This window comes from Leuresthes tenuis, unplaced genomic scaffold, assembly GCF_036924035.1.
Source record: "Leuresthes tenuis unplaced genomic scaffold, fLeuTen1.0.hap1 SCAF_19, whole genome shotgun sequence".
Classification (NCBI taxonomy): Eukaryota; Metazoa; Chordata; class Actinopteri; order Atheriniformes; family Atherinopsidae; genus Leuresthes; species Leuresthes tenuis.
The window spans coordinates 17,514,715-17,533,857 of record NW_027325373.1 but is presented as its reverse complement, the minus strand read 5'-3'; the positions used below and the strand labels follow the sequence as shown (position 1 = coordinate 17,533,857).

The 19,143-nt window shown below is 38.6% G+C and overlaps 1 protein-coding gene across 2 annotated transcripts in view; it reads right to left on the bottom strand.

The window, feature by feature from the left end:
• Positions 1-19,143, bottom strand: part of fibcd1b (fibrinogen C domain containing 1b) — a 101,494-nt gene that overhangs the window by 62,131 nt on the left and 20,220 nt on the right. The window contains exons 2-3 of one of the 2 annotated variants that reach the window (XM_072372353.1): positions 11,778-11,861; positions 6,745-7,224 (exon numbers count right to left, since the gene is read on the bottom strand). In XM_072372353.1, the coding sequence (XP_072228454.1) occupies positions 6,745-7,224; positions 11,778-11,861 (564 nt within the window). The remainder of the gene's footprint in view (positions 1-6,744; positions 7,225-11,777; positions 11,862-19,143) is intronic. The other variant, XM_072372354.1, reaches the window with a different exon arrangement.

Sequence of the window (19,143 nt, the reverse complement as noted above, 5' to 3'; positions counted from 1 at the left end):
TTTCAGAATGTATCCCGCTACAACTGCTTATCTTCCCATGAAATCAGACTTGATGTTTCAGTGTTTTAATGTGACATGTTTTGCACTGTAGATCATCCGCACACAGAATCTGACCCAGCAATAAACAATGCGTTGTGGGTGTTCTTAATGGTATTAGAACTTGGTTTAGAGTCTGCTGTTGGGGGCGTTCACTTTTTTGACACAGCATCAGCTGAAATGGTGGTCGGTGCCTGCTACGGCCAGTAGCACTTACCAGTCAAATTAGACTGGGGTCCAGAGAGGATCCAGACTTCCTACATTCTGTTTTTAAAGGAAACACACAAATATGCAGATGTATTTTTCAGTGTTCGTGTTTTTTGTTTTTGACTCAGAAATGCTTTAGAGCGTCCAACTCAAATATCGACACTTTTCTAACTGCATAAGAATAATGATGAGAATAAAAATGAGAAATATTTTGTTTGCCTTCAATGAAAACCAAAACCACCTCTGAGGTTAGAAAATATATTAATTAATTAATGGTTGGTTTTATCTGATAAATAGCATTTACATAAATCATGCTAAATTTGTAGGTAACGGACTAAAGCATAGTACACACAACCATTGGTAGAATATAGTACTTTTTGATGTACACAGGTGCAGAGACTGCTTCTAGCAGCAATGACACATGGCACCCATTCTATAATGCACTCTGGTGAATGTAGTGAAACACAAAGAGCCCTGTGGGAAGGCTGTTGATGAATGTGTGTGCTAGGACTAGCAAAGAGCAGGATAACCTCTCTGATCTGCCATGCTCCCCTCCTGCAGCTCTTTATGTGCTGTTCATTACAGAAAGGTCATTTTCACATTTTTGCCCTAGTTGCCCAGAGTATATGCACAACCAGCTGCTATGTTCTCCACATACATACACACCCTATACTTTTTCAGAAATGACAAAAATTATTTGTTCTCTCTCTCACATATACGCACAGTTCCCCTTCAATCCTCCCCTTTCATCACCCTTTACTCTTTCTCACTAACATGCAAACATGCCCCCACATGGAAACCTGCAGTGTTGAAAGTCACTCTAAGGGGCCTAGAGTCTTCTAAGATAGTATGTCTGTGCAGCGTTATCAGGTGTTAAAACTGCATTAGACAAAAACCCCAGTGGCCATTCCCTGGCCTCAATATCTACGCAATGCATCACAAAGGCACAGCAAGATATGCTGAAATAATATTACACTGGAGCTGCAAGTTAAACCCATATACAGACACAAACAAGGCATATTTGTGTATATGCCTCCATGCATGTAGACAGAAATCCACACGCATATTCAAAAATAAATTACAGAAATGATCCCACTCTCCTTTGCATTTATTCAAGAATCATGACACATTTTTGGGGTATGTCTGGAGGTGTAGCGTATATATTTAAAAAAAAAAAGTTTCTGGGTTTGTTATTTGCAAGCAAGTATCGACTTTCTGTTTCTGTGTCTGTTTTCAAAGCAGAGGATTGTCTGCAGCCTTAATACTGAGCTTTGTCAGATGCTTCAATTAGAATCATGATTTAATTAGATCTCATTAGGCAGCCTTAACATTGGCTTACAAAATCAGTTACACCTCAGCACTTAACATGATGAGCCCTGGTTTTTTTATGCATTGAGGTTTAAATGAAGGCCAATTTGGGTGCTTTACACATCTGTAGCTCGGGCATTAAAGGAGTTTATTCAAAATGATAATTTACTTGCATTCAAAATCAAGTTCTTTGCTTGTTCAAGTGTGTAAATACTGTTTATTTTGATATTTGTTTCATAACTTCAAATGTAAGTGCACTACACAGGATTGCATTGATTTGACTATGAGTAAAAGCAGAAGGAAAAAGGTGACACGTGATTGGCTTAAACAGATGTTGTATGGCAGAGAAACACACAGAGTAGAGCTGTAAGACTCGAACAAGACAGTATCATTCAGTCCCAATCTGCTTAATATGACAAACTCACCTCAAAAATATTAGCTGACCAGATCTAACCCAGAACCTCCTGCTGTGAGGTGGCAGTGCTAACCAGTGCATCAACCCCTTGCACCATAACTGCATGATGAGTAACAGCAATTCACCTGTGCTTAAAATGACTATCAATAAGTTTTTGCTGTATTAGAGTGGTGCACAAATGTTAGGTCAACCTCTGCCTTGCTTACTCTATCCATTTGATTAAACAGTCAGACATCCTGGACATAGAGGCCTCTGAAGCAAAGAAACAATGAATAAAAGATTACCCTCGATGATGAACGTAACCTTCATACATAATGAGACTGTTTTCATAGCAAATCTGATTCATATCACACAGAGTACCTCTGATCTTTGCACAGGATTGGATTTTATCCACGTGTAATTCAATGTTGGGGAAGAGTGCAGGGACTTTAGTCTAGCTATTAAAATGTTATCAATTAAATAAAATTAAGGAATCGCCTTTGACGGTCCAGCTTGAGCAAAAATCTCCTGTAATCCTGTAATTTTGTCCAAGAAATTCTTGTCCCAGTGTTGGCATGTATGTACATAATTGGGCTATTTGATGATACACAACTTTAATTACATCCTCTTATGGTTTAAGTTCTGCATATTAATTTGACTGAGAATCAGGAAAAAAAAGTTGAAAGACCTTTCTGTCAGAGGAATATGGATTATGGTTGTTGCTATGTTTTTCTGTAGATAAAAATAATAAATACTTTTACAATTTTTTTAAATTTATTTTTGTTCCCAATAACAATTGTTTGGACCCTGAAATACTGACATTATTTATTCCTTTGAACCAATGAGCTGTATCTCTGAAGTCACCCATCTAGATTTACACATTTTATGTGCTTACCCAGCTTTCACTGAGGTTTTTAAGTGGTCTGTACTATATCCCTGGTTAAACCCAGTAACAACTGCAATTTTCCTCTCTCAGAAACACAAAGAACTTATGTCGACTAGAATGGATGTCTTGAAGCAATACGGTTTTGTATGGCAGCGGTAGTTTGCCCCTAGATCCTTAGCAGAGGTTGCGGGGGTCACTTGTCTAAAACATTATTATTCCACGGGCACATAATTCTGTTTAAACTGTGACCTACAGTTCAAGGAAATCAGTTAGTCATGCTCCTCCTTGCGGCCTTTGCCTCCTTGCAGTTTTTTCTTTTTTCTTTTTTGCTGTCAGACTTTGGGAATCAGCAAACATCAAGAGACTAGAATATGTGCATTCTCTTCAATTGCCAAGAGTAGTTCTAACAATTTCCCCCCCCTTTCTAATTCTTCAGTGTTGCATCCACCGAGCCATCATTAGGGCCAGATTTTAAAAAAATATGTTTATATCTATTAATGGAATTCCTTCTAGTAGAAGGTTGGAAATTATTACCAAGTCATGGAGACCTCTGAGCAAATGACAGTTTCAAGAACTTCATAAGATCCAATATTCCCACAGTTATAGAGCATACTTTGAGACTATGGTTATTTAGCTTTTTTTATGTGGATGTGAAAGGATGTGGATGTGAAAGATGTGAACAATTACAAAGCCAAAGTTTCTACACCAAAGACAGCAACTCTGTCCTATTGAGGGTATTGCACCATAACTGTCTGAAATGCCTTGAAGCTCTTTCTCAAACTTTAGCTGTCTAAATTACCATGGAATACATATGTATAATGCCTGTCTGTTGGCTAAGTTGAGAAAACTAAAACATAAGATCAGCCATCGTCTTGCACACCGTCTTCAAATTTTGACCAGTTAGATGTGCAATTTCAACAACACTCAAGTGGGACTTAAAGAGAGGACCTAAAAGGATCTCTCTTCTCGTAATCTCCATAGTAAAACAATGGACCTGTAAGTGACCATTGTATGGGTTCTTCTAAATGTTGTGAAGCCATTAACATGTTTTTCCTGATCTATTATGCAGACGTCAAGTGTTTTACTGAAAATCATACAAGAAATTTCACATAAATGACTTGAATGTCAGAAAACAACAAACAAAAAGCATACCTGGCTAGATATGATTTTCACTCATTTTAGGGTATAACATGAGATGGATACAACCATTGTAACCATGAAATGTTTTATGGACTAAATTTTTTGGTAGCTGCATATTTGTTTTTCTGGGCATTTTTGAGCAAAGCAAACTCCTCCAGGTGTCTATTGATAGGACTGAAATAGTTAATGGAAACACAAAAAGGAGGAGAAAACACATTGGCAGAGTGGGCCTTAGTAATGTATTACTTACTATTCAGAATAAAGCAAGAACTCTACATTATCAGGAAGTATGAGCTTAATGTATTTAGATCTGATCACATATTTAGATATTTCTTGATGACAGAGGAAATTATGCCAAATCAAATGATGTCTTTGGAGGCATATTTGGAATTTCAAATAAACTAAAGTAATTTGAACAAACATATCAAACATTGCCCTGGCTTAGAACAATGTGCTTCATTTAATCCATTACCTAGAAACCTGACCATCAACCTGTGGGTAGTCGTTCCCATCAGGGTGATTTATTCAAATGTAAATATGTGGGCTTTGGAGCACTCTTCTATTTCAGGCTGCAAGCACCCGCAGTGAAAAATGAATATGTCATTTTTTTGAATAATCAAAACAGATTGGTCCTAAACCTGCTGTAATCAAATTCTCCTACATAGCACCTCAGGGGAGTGTAGAAGGGTTTGACTGTTTTTTTGGGGTGCGCTACAGTGCACACAAAGCGGTCACTAATTTTAGCACAGTCAGCTCTGTGTCATCCTATAAATCAGAAGTTCGTGCCACAGGTGGCCCATAGATCATACAGTCACACCGTGGTGGCAAGCAGAAACAGCGGATGTGCACACCGCATGCCTTGCCTCCACAGAGGAAATCAATCACCTGGAGTATCTAAGCTGCTGGTACCACCTCCACTTACCCTGCCCACCACTCCATGCCTCCTACAGTACACCACACATTAACAGAAGCAAAGGAAGTGGGCCACTTGCTGCTTCGATTGTGCAGCCAGTCAGCGCACATAGTTTCTTACCCTACAGAGGGAGATCAGACCCAACCAGCTTGTTTTTGAGTGATTTCTAAAGATTGGTGAACAACAAGCTGCAGTGGTCTGGGTTTAAAAACAGCAGAAGAATGAATTCTGTTGTTTCAGCTGTATGGCTGAAAGCAATGAAATCTATTTACTGCAGAACAAAGAGACTGAGCCTGGTAAGTCCAAATTAAAAGACCATGCAGTGTAAAGATTTTCCACACACATTTAGGAAATGTATCATCAATATATCAATGTGGTCAGTGAGAATCTAATTATGTCTAATTATGCTTTTATCCAGTATGGTCTGACTTACACATCTTAGGATCAATTATATCATCTTACTGATATAATGTGCAAGCTATAGTGTTTCTAGGGTCTTGATGGCCACTTCCTCCCTTGTGACTTCTTCAAACACAAGACTGAATAAGTTAAATACAGAACATGAGCCCTATTAACACTTTAATTTAGGCATTACTTGGCTTTTACAGTGTAAAAAAGAAATGACACGCCTGAGTAGGCATTGATTGAGGGAATGATAATGTTTTGATTTTTCAGTCAGGAAAGGAAGACGGCAAAACTAAAAGCAACATCTCGAGTCCAATGAGCTGTCACCCTTCTTAAGGTGGCTTCACAATCAATGCATGTCGATAGGGGTTTCACAGTCCAACCCTTAAGCACCACTGTATAGCACTTAAAGTCATGACTTGAGTTGTAATTGTTGCAGAGTGACTTCAGTTTAGTTGGTTTCCTTTTTTTCTGATCAGTTTGGATAAAAAAATAAAAAAACAATTGAAAAGAAAAGAAAAGAACCTCTGTCATTGATTGTTTTTCCCTCAAAATATTTAGTTAAAACAACTGCCTATAAACTGTTGGTCCATGAGTTGCCCTCTCTGTTAAATACACTTCAGAAGGGAGTATATTCCTTCCACTCCATAACATTTCCTCACAGCTTAAGTTGATAGTTTTAGATAAAGATTTTGCACAGTGATTAACATAAAAAAGACTAGTTTTTAAAAAAGTTAGTTACGCTGCTGACTCTGTGCACAAAGCTTTTATATAGTAGTTCCCTCCTACAGCTACAGCAGTAACGTGCTCCTTTCACACTGATGTGTCAGTATTGATGACCTAATTATGTCAAATGAAAAAAATATTGATTAAAAAAGACCAAACCAATTTACTTCAATACTTGGTACATATTCAGGATATCTTCTGGTAATCTAAAGAACTTATCCCTAACAATAAAGATCTTACTAGGCAGTATCCCAGTGCTGGTTATCAACTTGGTTGGCCAATCCAGTTTTTCCAACTCCTGAGAGCATGATGAGCATGTTTATGTAAAACAGGTGGAGCTAGCATCCGATGGCCAATCACAATCATTTCTTTCTAGCAATCTGAAAAGCAACACAGCTGCTGGAAAGCTGGAAGGAAATGTGATTAAAAACTAAGAAGAAGATAATAATAATTCATAATAATTCATGTTAGTTCCAAATCTTTAGGTCAGTCTTTGAGTAATCGGTCTCTGTGAAACAGTATCTTTGACTCTGGTCAGAGACTGAGAGTGGTCCAATCACTATCCAAGCACCAACGTCTTTTTCATCATTTCAGTTTAGAAGAGAGGGGGGCTATGCTTTTAAAAGTTTTGACCTCTTGAAACCTAACCTGTCTAGGAGCAGGGGCTCACAACTGTAGCAAACCACATGCTTTCCATCTCATGAGATTGTGTGTGTATATGGGTCTCACCTGTATGAGGCGTCCCTGTTCTGCCTGTAGTGTGTTAAGGTCTTGACCCAGGTTTCCTTGCCCCCTGCGCAGAGATTCATAGTCCATTTTCAGTTGCCCCGCATGGGCTGACAGTTTGGCCACCTCTTCTGCCAAGCTGACGAGCAGAGCCCGATCCTGGCCTTTCACTGACTTCAGGTCCGAGTCGTGGTCAGTCAGTGAGTGGAGCAGTGAGGTCTGCACGCCCTCCAGACGTATAAAGTTACTGTTGTAGTCAGGACAGTTGGGATCAATGAAGATGTTGATGCGAGAACCATCCCCTCTCTCAACAGTCACCAGGGCATTGGCTTCATCCTGATTGGTAGAGATGTGGGGTAGGCCATCGGACATGGGTGGGGCCTGGTAGTGATTCATGAAAAGGATGGTGCCAGTTACAGTGACAGCCAGCAATACAGCCACGAAGAGCAGGATAGTGCAGAGCAGATAGCTGCAGCTCATCCTCTGTGAGTGGAAAGAAGTGAGAAAAGAACGAAGGAAGGGGAAAAATATGTATTAGAATACCAATTGCCTTAACACCAAATATATATATATATATATATATATATATATATATATATATGAAAGTTCTGGCCTTCAAAGAGAAATGACTTTCATCCATCACTTAGAAGACTTTTCAATGCTAATTCTAATGCTCAGTGGTAAGTGATGTAATCACATTCCCATCTGTCAAATGTATTTTTGAATGATTTATGTGCAAATGGAAAGCAGATTTGTTCAAATGCCAGTCTTATTGAAAAGCACACTAAGGAACATAATGGTTCCTGTCCAAACACCCTGCATGTCATGAAGAGACATTGAAACATGTCTGGGAAATATATGGTGAAAGATCTGCAGTGAGTTGCTGTATTCATATTTGTGAGAGACGACAGAAAACAATAGATAACTGAAAAATAGCAACAAGTTCAAGAATTAAAAGGAAACTTCAACAGGGGGATGCAGATGAATGAGCACATTTTCAAATCCTCTTAGAAAAAAAAATCTACTGGGGACATCTCAATTAGCTGGACTATTGAGCTTTAATGTTTGATGGCTGTTTGGGATCCAGTTCCATTTTTCTATCCAGGGTAGGAGAACAAGCAATGAACAGTATGGCCTGGCTATGCGTGATAAATGTAACTCCCTTCCATCCACAGTCAAAATGAGTCAGCAATTAATCCTTTACTGTTTCTTTTTCTACACCAGATGAGGATGTCTTTCTGTGTAAATATGTGGCAGATGTGTGTGAGTCTGTTTTCTGTTTGGATGTGGAAGCAAGAGCAAACACATTAATATGTAAATTGGCTGTAGAGGCACTGTAAAGCCCACTAATAGACAGCTAATGGGCTGCTTTATGAGAGAGCTTTATGATTCCTTTAAAGTTAAGAAAATCAATTATCTTTTGCAGGAAGTAATCCTATCAGCTTTGTTCACCCACAGTCTTCGGTTAGAGGCTATAAAAAGTTGTAAATACCCAAGACATGTGTGGGTGTGCATATACCATGTAAAGTCCATTTTAAAAAACCCCCTTTAGTTCAATCAAGCAGCATGGAAAATGTGCAAAAGCGGGTTCGTGTGGGCCTGATGTGGTTTTCATACATGATCTACATTTGTCGTCCTGGGGCTTCCTTCACCACCTACATGAACAGACAAATATGGGGTCTGGAGCAAGTGAGCAACTGTTGATGAGTCCCTGCTGGATGATTATGCTTGAGAATCTTGGCAGTGATTTTAGAAGCCTGTACCACAAAAAAAAAATCAGTGTCCACCATCGTTTTAGTAACATTAATATAGCACTGGTTTACATTTCTTAAACATAAGGGATACTTTTCATTACTTTAAGCACAAACATTTTCAGGTTGATCAATTTTCATGTTTGGTCATTTGTTTGTCGTGAATAATGTATTAAACAAATGCTAGCTAACAAGAGTGGTGGAGGTCAGGCTGCGGTCTTGTTGACAAAAACAGCATACAATCAGTACTGCTTTTGAAAATGCTATTAGAAAGGCATATAAAAACACAGCAAGAGACCTGCAGAGAGATGTAGCAGACTGTGGTGGTGGTGTACTGTTACGGCCACACCATATAACCTCCTTGGATGAGTAATCTGTAGAAAACCTTTCCTGGGTTTTCAACACAAGAATCGACATCAGAAATTTGTGAGTGAAAATCGAAACAAGCCTGAAGCATTTTGGAAACAAATTCTTTTGGCTGATGACTTGATGGCAATGAAGAATGGTATGATGATAAATGGGTGCCCGGTTTCACGAATAGAGCACCTCTCCACCTTGTAAACTCAGGGATGGACGGATACAGTTTTGGACTCATTGATGGCATATGTAATATTTCACCAAAGACATTTGAAATGAATTACCATCAGATTTAGGAAGGAAATGTCATACACGCAAATTTCAACATAGATAAAGGAATAAAAAGAGGATAGCAAGATAATGATCCTATGCGCACATAATGAAAAAATAATTAAATACAGTTTTACTTCTACTCTTTACAATTTGCATTTGCCGAAAAGTGTGGCCAAACTTTTGCATATGACAGCATGCAAGTTTGGACAAATGGACTGGTGTATACATGTACAAGTGTGTGTGCGCACAGAGGGGATAAATGCATTAATCCTGATTTGAAACTGTTTCTGTGATGGAGTAGTGTAGTGACCTGTCCAAGGTGACAGACCGCCCCCCACACACACACACACACACTTTTTATTGTACAGTTTCTCGTGTCATTAAAATATTTGATGCACATGTTCTCACATAATTCTAAAACACTTCTCTCAGCTCTACTCTTTCAACAGAACAAGCAGGCTGGTAAACATACTACACATGAAAAAACTGGAGCACTGCTTTGTCAAGTCATTCTCACTTGCTCTTGTTTTTCATCCAAATACATCATCACACAGAAGCGCTCCAGGGTAGCAATGCTGCACATAACATTTTTTGTCTCTTTGCTCTAACTCAACATGTAGACCATGACGGCACTGTGAAATCTTTCCTCGCATGTCAAAGTTGTTCTTTCTTCTCTCTTTATGAGCACAGGTGCAGCTCAGAGACTATGTGACTAGCCTTGGCTGAGTGTATGTGTGTATCAGGGTGTCTGCGCAGTACTAATGTACATAATGGATGGTCTCATGCTGCAGTGACAGCAGTGTAACATTAGAGCTGCATAAGGTCCCCTGCCAATGGGCCAGGACATCAGTAAAAACCATCATTGGAAATATACTGAATATTCACTACTGACTGTTAACTGACTGTTAACGATCACTGTCAGTCTCTACCTTATGAGAAAGACAGGAGACCAAAAAGATCAGTTAACCATCTATGACAATTTCTCTTATCTACAAACCTTTTCCTGGATAATTTTCTAATATCAAATTTAACCTGCTTCCAAAAAATGAAATGTTTGCAGCTTTAGTTACCATGGTGAAGTACCAAGGTAAGGTAAATGAATACATGACATTGGGGTGTCATTTATGGGAGAGCAGTCTCAGAAAGGAAGCAAAATGATCCCCTTATTGTATGTATAATGTATATTCAGTATTGATATACATTTTGGTCACTTGGGAACCAAAATGGTAGAAACTGCTTGCAAGGGAAAAAAAAGCCCAAAACCTACTACGTCGGAGTGAAGCCACTGATCCAGACACCACTTTTGTGAGGACAGATTGAGATAAAATAAGAGGATGAAATGGAAGAAAAAAGAAAAAAGGAGCTGTGGTGAAGGGTTTCCTGCTGCCTTATTTGTTTGATAGTCAGTCAAAATAAAATGCAACCACAGTCTGCGTCATGTCCCAACAGAATACATAATATCTAAACTCAGCTCAAGAGCTGTGGTGAGGTGATGGCGCTGAGGATAGGAGACATGCAACCTCTTAACATATTTTTTTTTAGTAAATTAGTCTCTCAGTCTCACTGAAAGAGCCCATTCTGTAATTAGAGGCTGAATATCAGATCGTATTCTGTCTCCACTGATGCCATATGGGATTTGAGTGGATGCCAGGGGAATTCTGATGGATATATTGGCGAGGTGTAGAATCAGAGATGGAAATGACGTCTTCTCACACAGGAGAACTGGCAGACTGTTCTTAGGTGAAAGACTTTGGCTGCTCATTGGAAAGGCAGGAAATCAGAAGACATTTTACAAACTATCTGAACCTAACTAATGATCAAAAAATTCAAACATATTTAAATGCTGAATTGGTGCACAAAAGCAATCTTTAATCATTTCCACTTCCATTTTATGCACCTGTGTTTTTGAGCACCACTTTGCATTGAGTGCAGATTCACAGTTCGCAAATCCTGCTGTTCCATTCCCTGCATTTACTTTGCTAAGATCAGACAATCTACGGGGCCCAAGCTATCTAATTCTTGTGTGTCTGAGAAGTGGCCTGAGGTGCAGCCCTCCCCGTTGCTCAGTGGCAAAATGTAAAGTGTAATATGAAATAATCCTTCTCACTGCCAGTGCCAAAGCAGTAACAAAGCAGAATGTGATGAGAATCATTGTCAGTGAGTGACTTAATCTCCTCAGCAGGTGAGCAAATCACTATTCATACCCCTAGTTTAAACTGAAATAAATACGGTGGAATATATTTGATAATAAAGAAAGAATAGATGAGACAATAAAGGGACTTTATTCACAGCATGTTGAATGAATTTGAATCAGTTGAAATATTTAGATCTAACCCTCCATTCACCAACTTCCATCCTGTTCAATTTTTACTGGAAATATCAGCAATTTTAGCCCTTTTTAGGAAAATATTACAAAAACTTCCTGGTGTTAAAGCTTTTTCAAAGTGAATCTTTGATAATGGTTTTCGATTATACTAAATCTAACAAATTTGAATGACTGTTTTATTTAATTTGTGCTATTCCTCCGACTAAACAATCCCTATAATATGCCACACTCGAATCACACAATAGACATAACTATTCTCTTACTATTTTTTTACTTTCACTATTTTCTTTTACAACTAAGCAATGAACAATGTGGAGACAGGGCCTTACCTTGGCCGGAGTCTCCCTGGCAGTTTCTGAATCTGACCAGCGATGTTTGAGTTGAGAGGAGCTGGGCACACATTCACAGAACGTCTGCATGGGACAAACAGACAGGGCCAGCAGTGTTGGCATTTGTTCAAGTCACATGTGCAATCAAGCATGCTAGCACATGTGCACAAACACACACACACACATGCAAACAGAAACACACAGAGGGACATGGCTATTGGATCTGCATTTGAATAGCTGAAAAATGAAAGCACTGCATCCATTTTCTGAGCCTAACCCTCATATCTAATATAAAATAATTGTTGAGGGATAAATGGCGCTCAAACTGATAAATTACAACCACCTACACACAAAAATGCACGCTGACATTGACAGATTTGAATAGGCATCTACATCAAGTATCACTGAATTCAATATTTTATGACAGGCTAAATGCATCTTTCTAAAAATGGCTTTGCAAAACCTCACTACACAATTTCCTCCTATATAAAATAAAGACAAATGAAAAAACTGTGGGTAAGTGTGAGCTGTGTGTGCAAGCAAGTGCTCACTCATGCAAGTGAATGTGGGCGTTTGTATTCAATATTTGAACATTACATTCTTCAGTGTACGAGCCTATCTGTGCTTATATGTGCATTTGTCTAGGAGTTATTCTGGCTGCAGCACAGATAAAAGCAGACTAATTATGAAAGCAGCAGCTTTCTAATGCGCCAGGAGAGCACGTCGTTCCGTGACCTTAAACACTGCGGATCCCACGGTGGAATTGCTCAATTAGCCTGGGAAAATAACACCAACACTAAAGCACACACACAACTGCCTACTTAAGAGTGGATGAATAAACAATAGCTTTAATTGTATCAGAATATGTTCTCTATGCAAGCTTGGTGTCATAACTATGTTTGTATGTGAATATACATTACTGAAGCACAATATGCTACTTAAACCTGTTGTGTGACACACAGCATGTTTTCACTTCTGCAGCAGTGTAATGACATTACTTTGTATCTGCATTAATGGTCAACCATTGGATGGTAGAACATAACTAGAGGTTGAGACTATCGTGTTTTGCAGATTTTGATGTTGCTTGTCTTATTGGTCACTGCATGAGCAGGTCATCATGTCAACACAGTGCTGTGATCATTTATAGTCACACTAGATTCACTGCAGTCTTCTTCTTAAATGGTAGGTGATTCTACTGAGATAAAGACACCACTACCCTATATAAATGGCAGAAGTTTGACAGAAAGTCCAATATGCAAAAACAAACATAATTACAGAAATTCAACTGGTCTGTTTTATTTTCAAGCAATATTTAATTTTTTGTAACATTTGTTATTTTAAATGCGACACTCGTGCTGTACGCAACAGGTTACAAACATCAGGAAGTCCTCAGCTGGCTGAAATGGTGCCCGCTGGTCAGGAATGCTGAGCACAAACTTTGCATGATAGCGGAACCATTACTGTAGCTAGATGAGCTAATAAAAAAAAAGAAAGAAAATAATTCATGCCTTGTGGAAAAGATTATTAGATACATATCTACCCACTGTAACTTTTTGTTGTAACTCGAGGGCAATGTAAAAGAATAAACTGAAATGATCGCTAGCTGTTTCTGTTGATTTCTAGTTTTTGGCATTGCTGCCTTTTCTTTTTCTTTTTTTAGGGTGGGGCGAGGGGTGCTGAGACAGCTACTATTACATCAATTAAATTCCCATAATCCTTTGCTGTGCAGATGGGTACATATATGCAACCATAAAGGCAGCTTAAAACAACACTAGAAAAGCTTCTGCTTGTTTTGAAGTACATCAACCATCTTGAAAAAATTTCCTCTCGAATAGGAATGTTTGGTCAGCTTTTACAAATTTCACAAGAAAATCTTGGAACTTTGCAGCATTTCAAAATGTTCTCTGCTAACATGTAAATGTGATATGTGAATATGTACAATTCACATTATGTTGCAGATGTACTGATTTCACATATACGCAACATTCATATCCTTAAGCTGTTGTACAGATAAACTAGAACATTTTTTGTTTTGTCTTTATGTGCATGTTTGTTCATTTTATATATTATAGTAGATGAATAATATGCAGTCCTATTCTTGTGTGGTCCTGTAACATAATCTTGTCATGTCTGATGACTTCGTTTGTAAATGGTAATTGGACTGTACTTATATAGCATTTTTCTAGTCTTGTTGATCACCCAAAGTGCTATCACACTATAAGCCACTTTCAACCATTCACATACAGACTCATATAGCACAGCTTAGTCTATACAGTACAACAAGCTACACTGTACTTTTTTTTTTTTTAAATCACACACATTCACACAACGATAGATGCATCAAAGATGAGGTAGTTTAGTGTTCGGGGAAGCCAGGTACTGACCACTAATATTCCAACTGACAAATGACTACTCTTCCTCCCGAGCTACAGCTGCATGTACTGCATGAGTTCTAAAGCATGACAACATATTCACATGCACAGCTGTTCATGTGCAGGGCTCAGACAAATGTTTGTTTTTACAGCAGCAGCTTCACATCCCACAACTGTGAAAAACAAAAAGACCAAATTCTCTAGCGATCCTTTAAGGTTTTGGTAAACAACTGCCTGCTTACTTAATTAGCGACTACATTGTGTTCATTACATGAAAAAAGTGGATGTTCAATATTCAATCACTTTATCAGAACATTTCCTTACTGATGACCTGGCTGCCCACAGGGGGCTAATGAGAGCAGCTTAGACAAAAACAAACTGCGACTGTGTGGGTTTTAATAAATGTAAGACTTTAAATAGATCCTAAATGTCCAGCCTATACAGTTAGTTAATAATTTTAGCAGGATTCAGTGTGTAGGAGAGACACTTCACACATTCAAGTCAACTCCTTTTAACATAGAAAATGAACATTTATGGAGTTGTGTACCAGAGCAGTTCGTATGTTTTTTGAGCCAGTTGTCAGTGAGGTGCTGTATATTCAGCTCACACTTTAATTGTTTCGATAGATGACCAATAATTAACCCCTTTGTTCTGAGCATTCTCTTCCAATGTGTGAGACCACAAGGAAGAGGAAAAAAGAAAGAAAGAAGGCAGAAAAAAGTTAAGTGATGGTGTTGGTTGCTGGGTGAGTGGATGTGTGAGATATGAGAGGTGTGTTGAATTATAATGAGCAGCCTTAGGGTCAGCGATAGAAATCTATGTCTGTTCTGCCTAAAACATTGCAGCTGTCTCTGCTTTCAGTGCACATAAGAGCTACAGAACTACATTACTAAATAAACACAGACTCCTCAATGTTATGGCTAAATAAACTAACAAATGAGCTCCACAGCAAAGTCAATTTCAAAATTCAATAGGTATATCTCAAAAACCAAGCAGTAAAAACAGGAGCATCTATTTAATCCTGTGAAACAAGTACATTAATTTACATGTGCACCAACACACACAGGGATGGAAATTATGTTCTAGCTTTATATGAGAAGGAAAAAGAGTAGAGAGCATACACACACACTAACAGGTGAACTCACACACCCGGAACAAAGGTTGTGTGCTGCAGCTGCAACCCACTCAGATTGCTGACGCTCCCCCTTCCCATTACACTGAGCAGCATGTATCAGAGCTTTAGTCTGCTTATCCCCCTGTCTGCTAATGCTCACATTGGGGTTCTTTGTTGCTTGTGCACAGGACAATGCACATAGGCACCGCAATAAAACACCAATATCTGTGAGTCTTCCTGCTGGCAGTGGTCTCATGGGCATGACAGCTTGGCAATGTTTGTCTTGTCTTAATCTGACTCCACAAGATTCACAAAAAGAGAGGATTTAAACTTAATAGAATATTTTGGCTTTTTATTGGTTGGACGTCACACACAGAATCCTATCTGAATGAGGCACATCTGAAAAGTCAGGAGGGGCTCAGACTCATCCTGAGTGTACCTGAATGTGCACGTGAACACTTTTTGAATGAGTATAAGTCCTTCAGGCAAGAATTCTAGCATTATCTCTGAATATTTGGATTGTTTGAAAATGTTGTTTTTGGCAAATGTTAAATTACTTTAAAGAACACCCATTTAGGAAAGTATGTAACAGGGACTTTAGTAAGGTGTGTTTAAATACTTCTAAGCCTTTGATGGAGTGGAACAGGCTTTGCATAATTTCACTTGTGGGCTCACTAATCATTTTGCAGGACTTTTAGACTGCTAAATGAGAGAACTTCAGATGACAAAAGGATGAAAACTGGAGAGGATAGAGGTGAGGAAAAGGAAAATAAGAAGCTCAAGGATATCGTGCCATATTTTAAGGGGCTTTACTTGGAAGTTGTTGCATTGTCTGTAAACACAGCTATGCTCTCTGAAACCATAATGAAATGGAACATTTAACAGTGAATAAAGGCTTGAATAGAGCCATGACAACTTGAAAATAAAATTAAAGAAAAGCCAAGGAATTCCAGATTTTTATTTCAAAATCAAAAATGTGTTCAGATGAAAGGTGAAACATCATCAAGTGATTGTAAGCATTTTTGTAACCTCGAAATGCAACGGCTATATCATTCAGAACATAAATGTTAATGTTTTTTTTTCTTTATAAGCCAAACAGATGCTTTACAATAAAAGAAGATAAATAATAAATGAAAAACTTACAGTAAAACCAAAGTATGTACACTGTATATTTAGCTTGAAATTTAACAGTTACAAAGGAGTCTTAATGCGCTTGGAAAACTCCAGTTGCAGACTATGTGAGAAAAGGAGAAAAAGACTTGCAAAATATTGGAACATTGACAAAAGACTTACATTCCGTCTGCGTCTGCATTCTCTGCTTTATAGCACTGTGATTTAGGTGCAAAGATTTTAGAGGACACTGCCATTGTGGATGTTATTTCCTGCATATCAGCTCTTGGAGACTTTAATGGGACAGTTCCCTGCATAGCTAATGACAGTGTTGGACATTTTTTTGGATTACCTGGCAACTAGCACACAAAAAATGATCACACAAGCCATCAGAATACTGTGATTTGGCAGCAGTTAACAGGTAGTAGGGGATATATGATGGCAGATCCACACTGGTTTGTTTTTCTTGCCTTCAGTCCAAATACAGCATATACTGAACTGCTGTTTTATTTGTCCAGAGTGAAAAATAAAAAAAATCACCCATAATAGCTTTTTGAAACTCTTTTCTCTATTTGTAGTTCAGAGATTTTCCACCCTGTTACTGATTGCTTTGATTTACAGGTTAGCTATTTTGGGTCTAAACAAAATGTTCTTTCACTATATTCCCCAGACTTTTGGCTAGTCAAACTACACAATCAAATGCGTCTAAATATGCCACAGGTTAAAGAAACCAGTCACTTCAGGAGCGAATATTGGAAAAAACATGATTTTGATGAACTGAAGCCTGCTATAGTTTTTTCTCTACGCTAACATGTGGCACTGCTCTGAGCATAGAGCTCTGTGTTTTTGTGAAGGTGTATATTAACAATGAGCAACAATGGTTCCACCTTTAGCTTATGTGGTGGGCTCCAACACTGGAAATAAGAATGAGAAAAAAACACATGGACTGTGCTTACTCACTTTATTTAACATAAAGTATCCGTGTCAGTCTGAGTGTCCTCCGAGCAGAGATGTGTCCTGCCCATACCACACTAACTCTGTACATCCGTGAAACACAATCAGCTGCATCAGCTAAAATATATGCATGCAAACACCGAGAGAAATGCTCTTCACCTTCAAAATAAGATAGCATCCAGACAAAGAAGAAAGACGAGAGGGCTGCAGGGGACCAGAGGGATGAGTTCAATCCTAAGAGACAAATCACCCGCTTTACCCTCCACTGCTCGTCCTTGGAGCTTTCAGAGGGAGTGATTCTGTCACCCATTGTCCCTGAGATGTACACGCACACACTAGAATGCAAAAACACATCATTGCAGCTGTTATTATAAAAAATACAATTGCTATGAGGTTTGAATGGCTTGTTTGGAAGTGTCATGTGAAATGCCAATCCCAATGCTAGCTCAAACATGGAAGATTTCCAAATAATTGGACACTCAACAGATAAACTTTATTGAAGTCCCCCCCCCCCGTTTTTGCCATCCCTGCACACTTGAAACAGAAGTTTGTTGTCTCTCCGCATTTCCTCTTCAATTTGACAGACACTTTCTTCTTTTCTTATTCCACTAATTTATTTTATGGAGTTGTTTTCCTGCCTTCTCAAATGTCTTCCTAAATATGATACTGGGATGTACAATTAAAATGGACTTGTCTTGACATGAAATTAAACCTTTATGTAAGACATTTGCCTTCTCAAATGTCTTCCTAAATATAATACTGGGATGTACAATTAAAATGGACTTGTCTTGACATGAAATTAAACCTTTATGTGGAAGATGCTAGTTGAGTATGTAGGATTTGAGTATGACTTCATAAAATGTCAGAAACATTGGAGTCAAGCACATCAGTGTGCACGTGCTGGATAGTCATCCATGGGGGATGTGTTCTAATGTGGATTAAAAATGCAAAAACAGCACTATGGCGAAAGTAAAAACGTTCTTTTCTCATGGAGGGTTTTCAAGAGCAGAACAGCCACCTTGCTGATGCTTTGCTGATGTTTTGAAGGAACAATCTCATTTCTCCATGAAATAGCGAGGGGGTAATTATGATGCTGTTCACTTTATGTGTGTCAGGAATAATCAGAATCATTCTCATCAAGGACTCCTCACATCTTAACTTCAGAGCTGTATATGTCTTTCTGTCTCCTTTCCAGGCCCACTTCAATTTCGCTTTTTGAAATTGCAGGCCACTTAAAGCTGGGATTGCAATTGCAAGCACAGTTAAGTGCACCAGAACAGTCACACAAGCACAAGACTCAGACATACCTTGGCAGGCAAACACGTTTACTGCACACACCAAAAGAGACACACCGTTAAAGGATGAGATGGATCTCCGCCCCTCAGCTTTGCTCTTTTAATAGCAATGTGATGAAAAGTCAGATGCTTTTTTCTGACAGACAGAAATGAAGAGCCTCTTCTCCCTAATGTAAACCTTTGCACACAGCTCTATGTTCAAAACATTCAGGCACACATAAATAATACATGTATGTTATGGACACTTGTGTCTTCGCTTTATGGTACAGGGAATTTGTAGAATCCAAGTAACACTTCGGGGTGTTCTTTCACATGCAAGCTACATGTTTTTGCTGCTGCATGTCTTTGTGTGTTCATCTGTTTAATTGTGCGTGGTTTGTGACTGTGCTTGTGTGCAGGTCATACCCAAAATCTTTACAAGCTTTACATTAGCTTGAAAAAGAGTTCAAATTTTGTTGGCAATTGTGGAAAACAAATGGTGTTTGCACCTTTAGTCATACATTGTAGATATGTGTATGTGT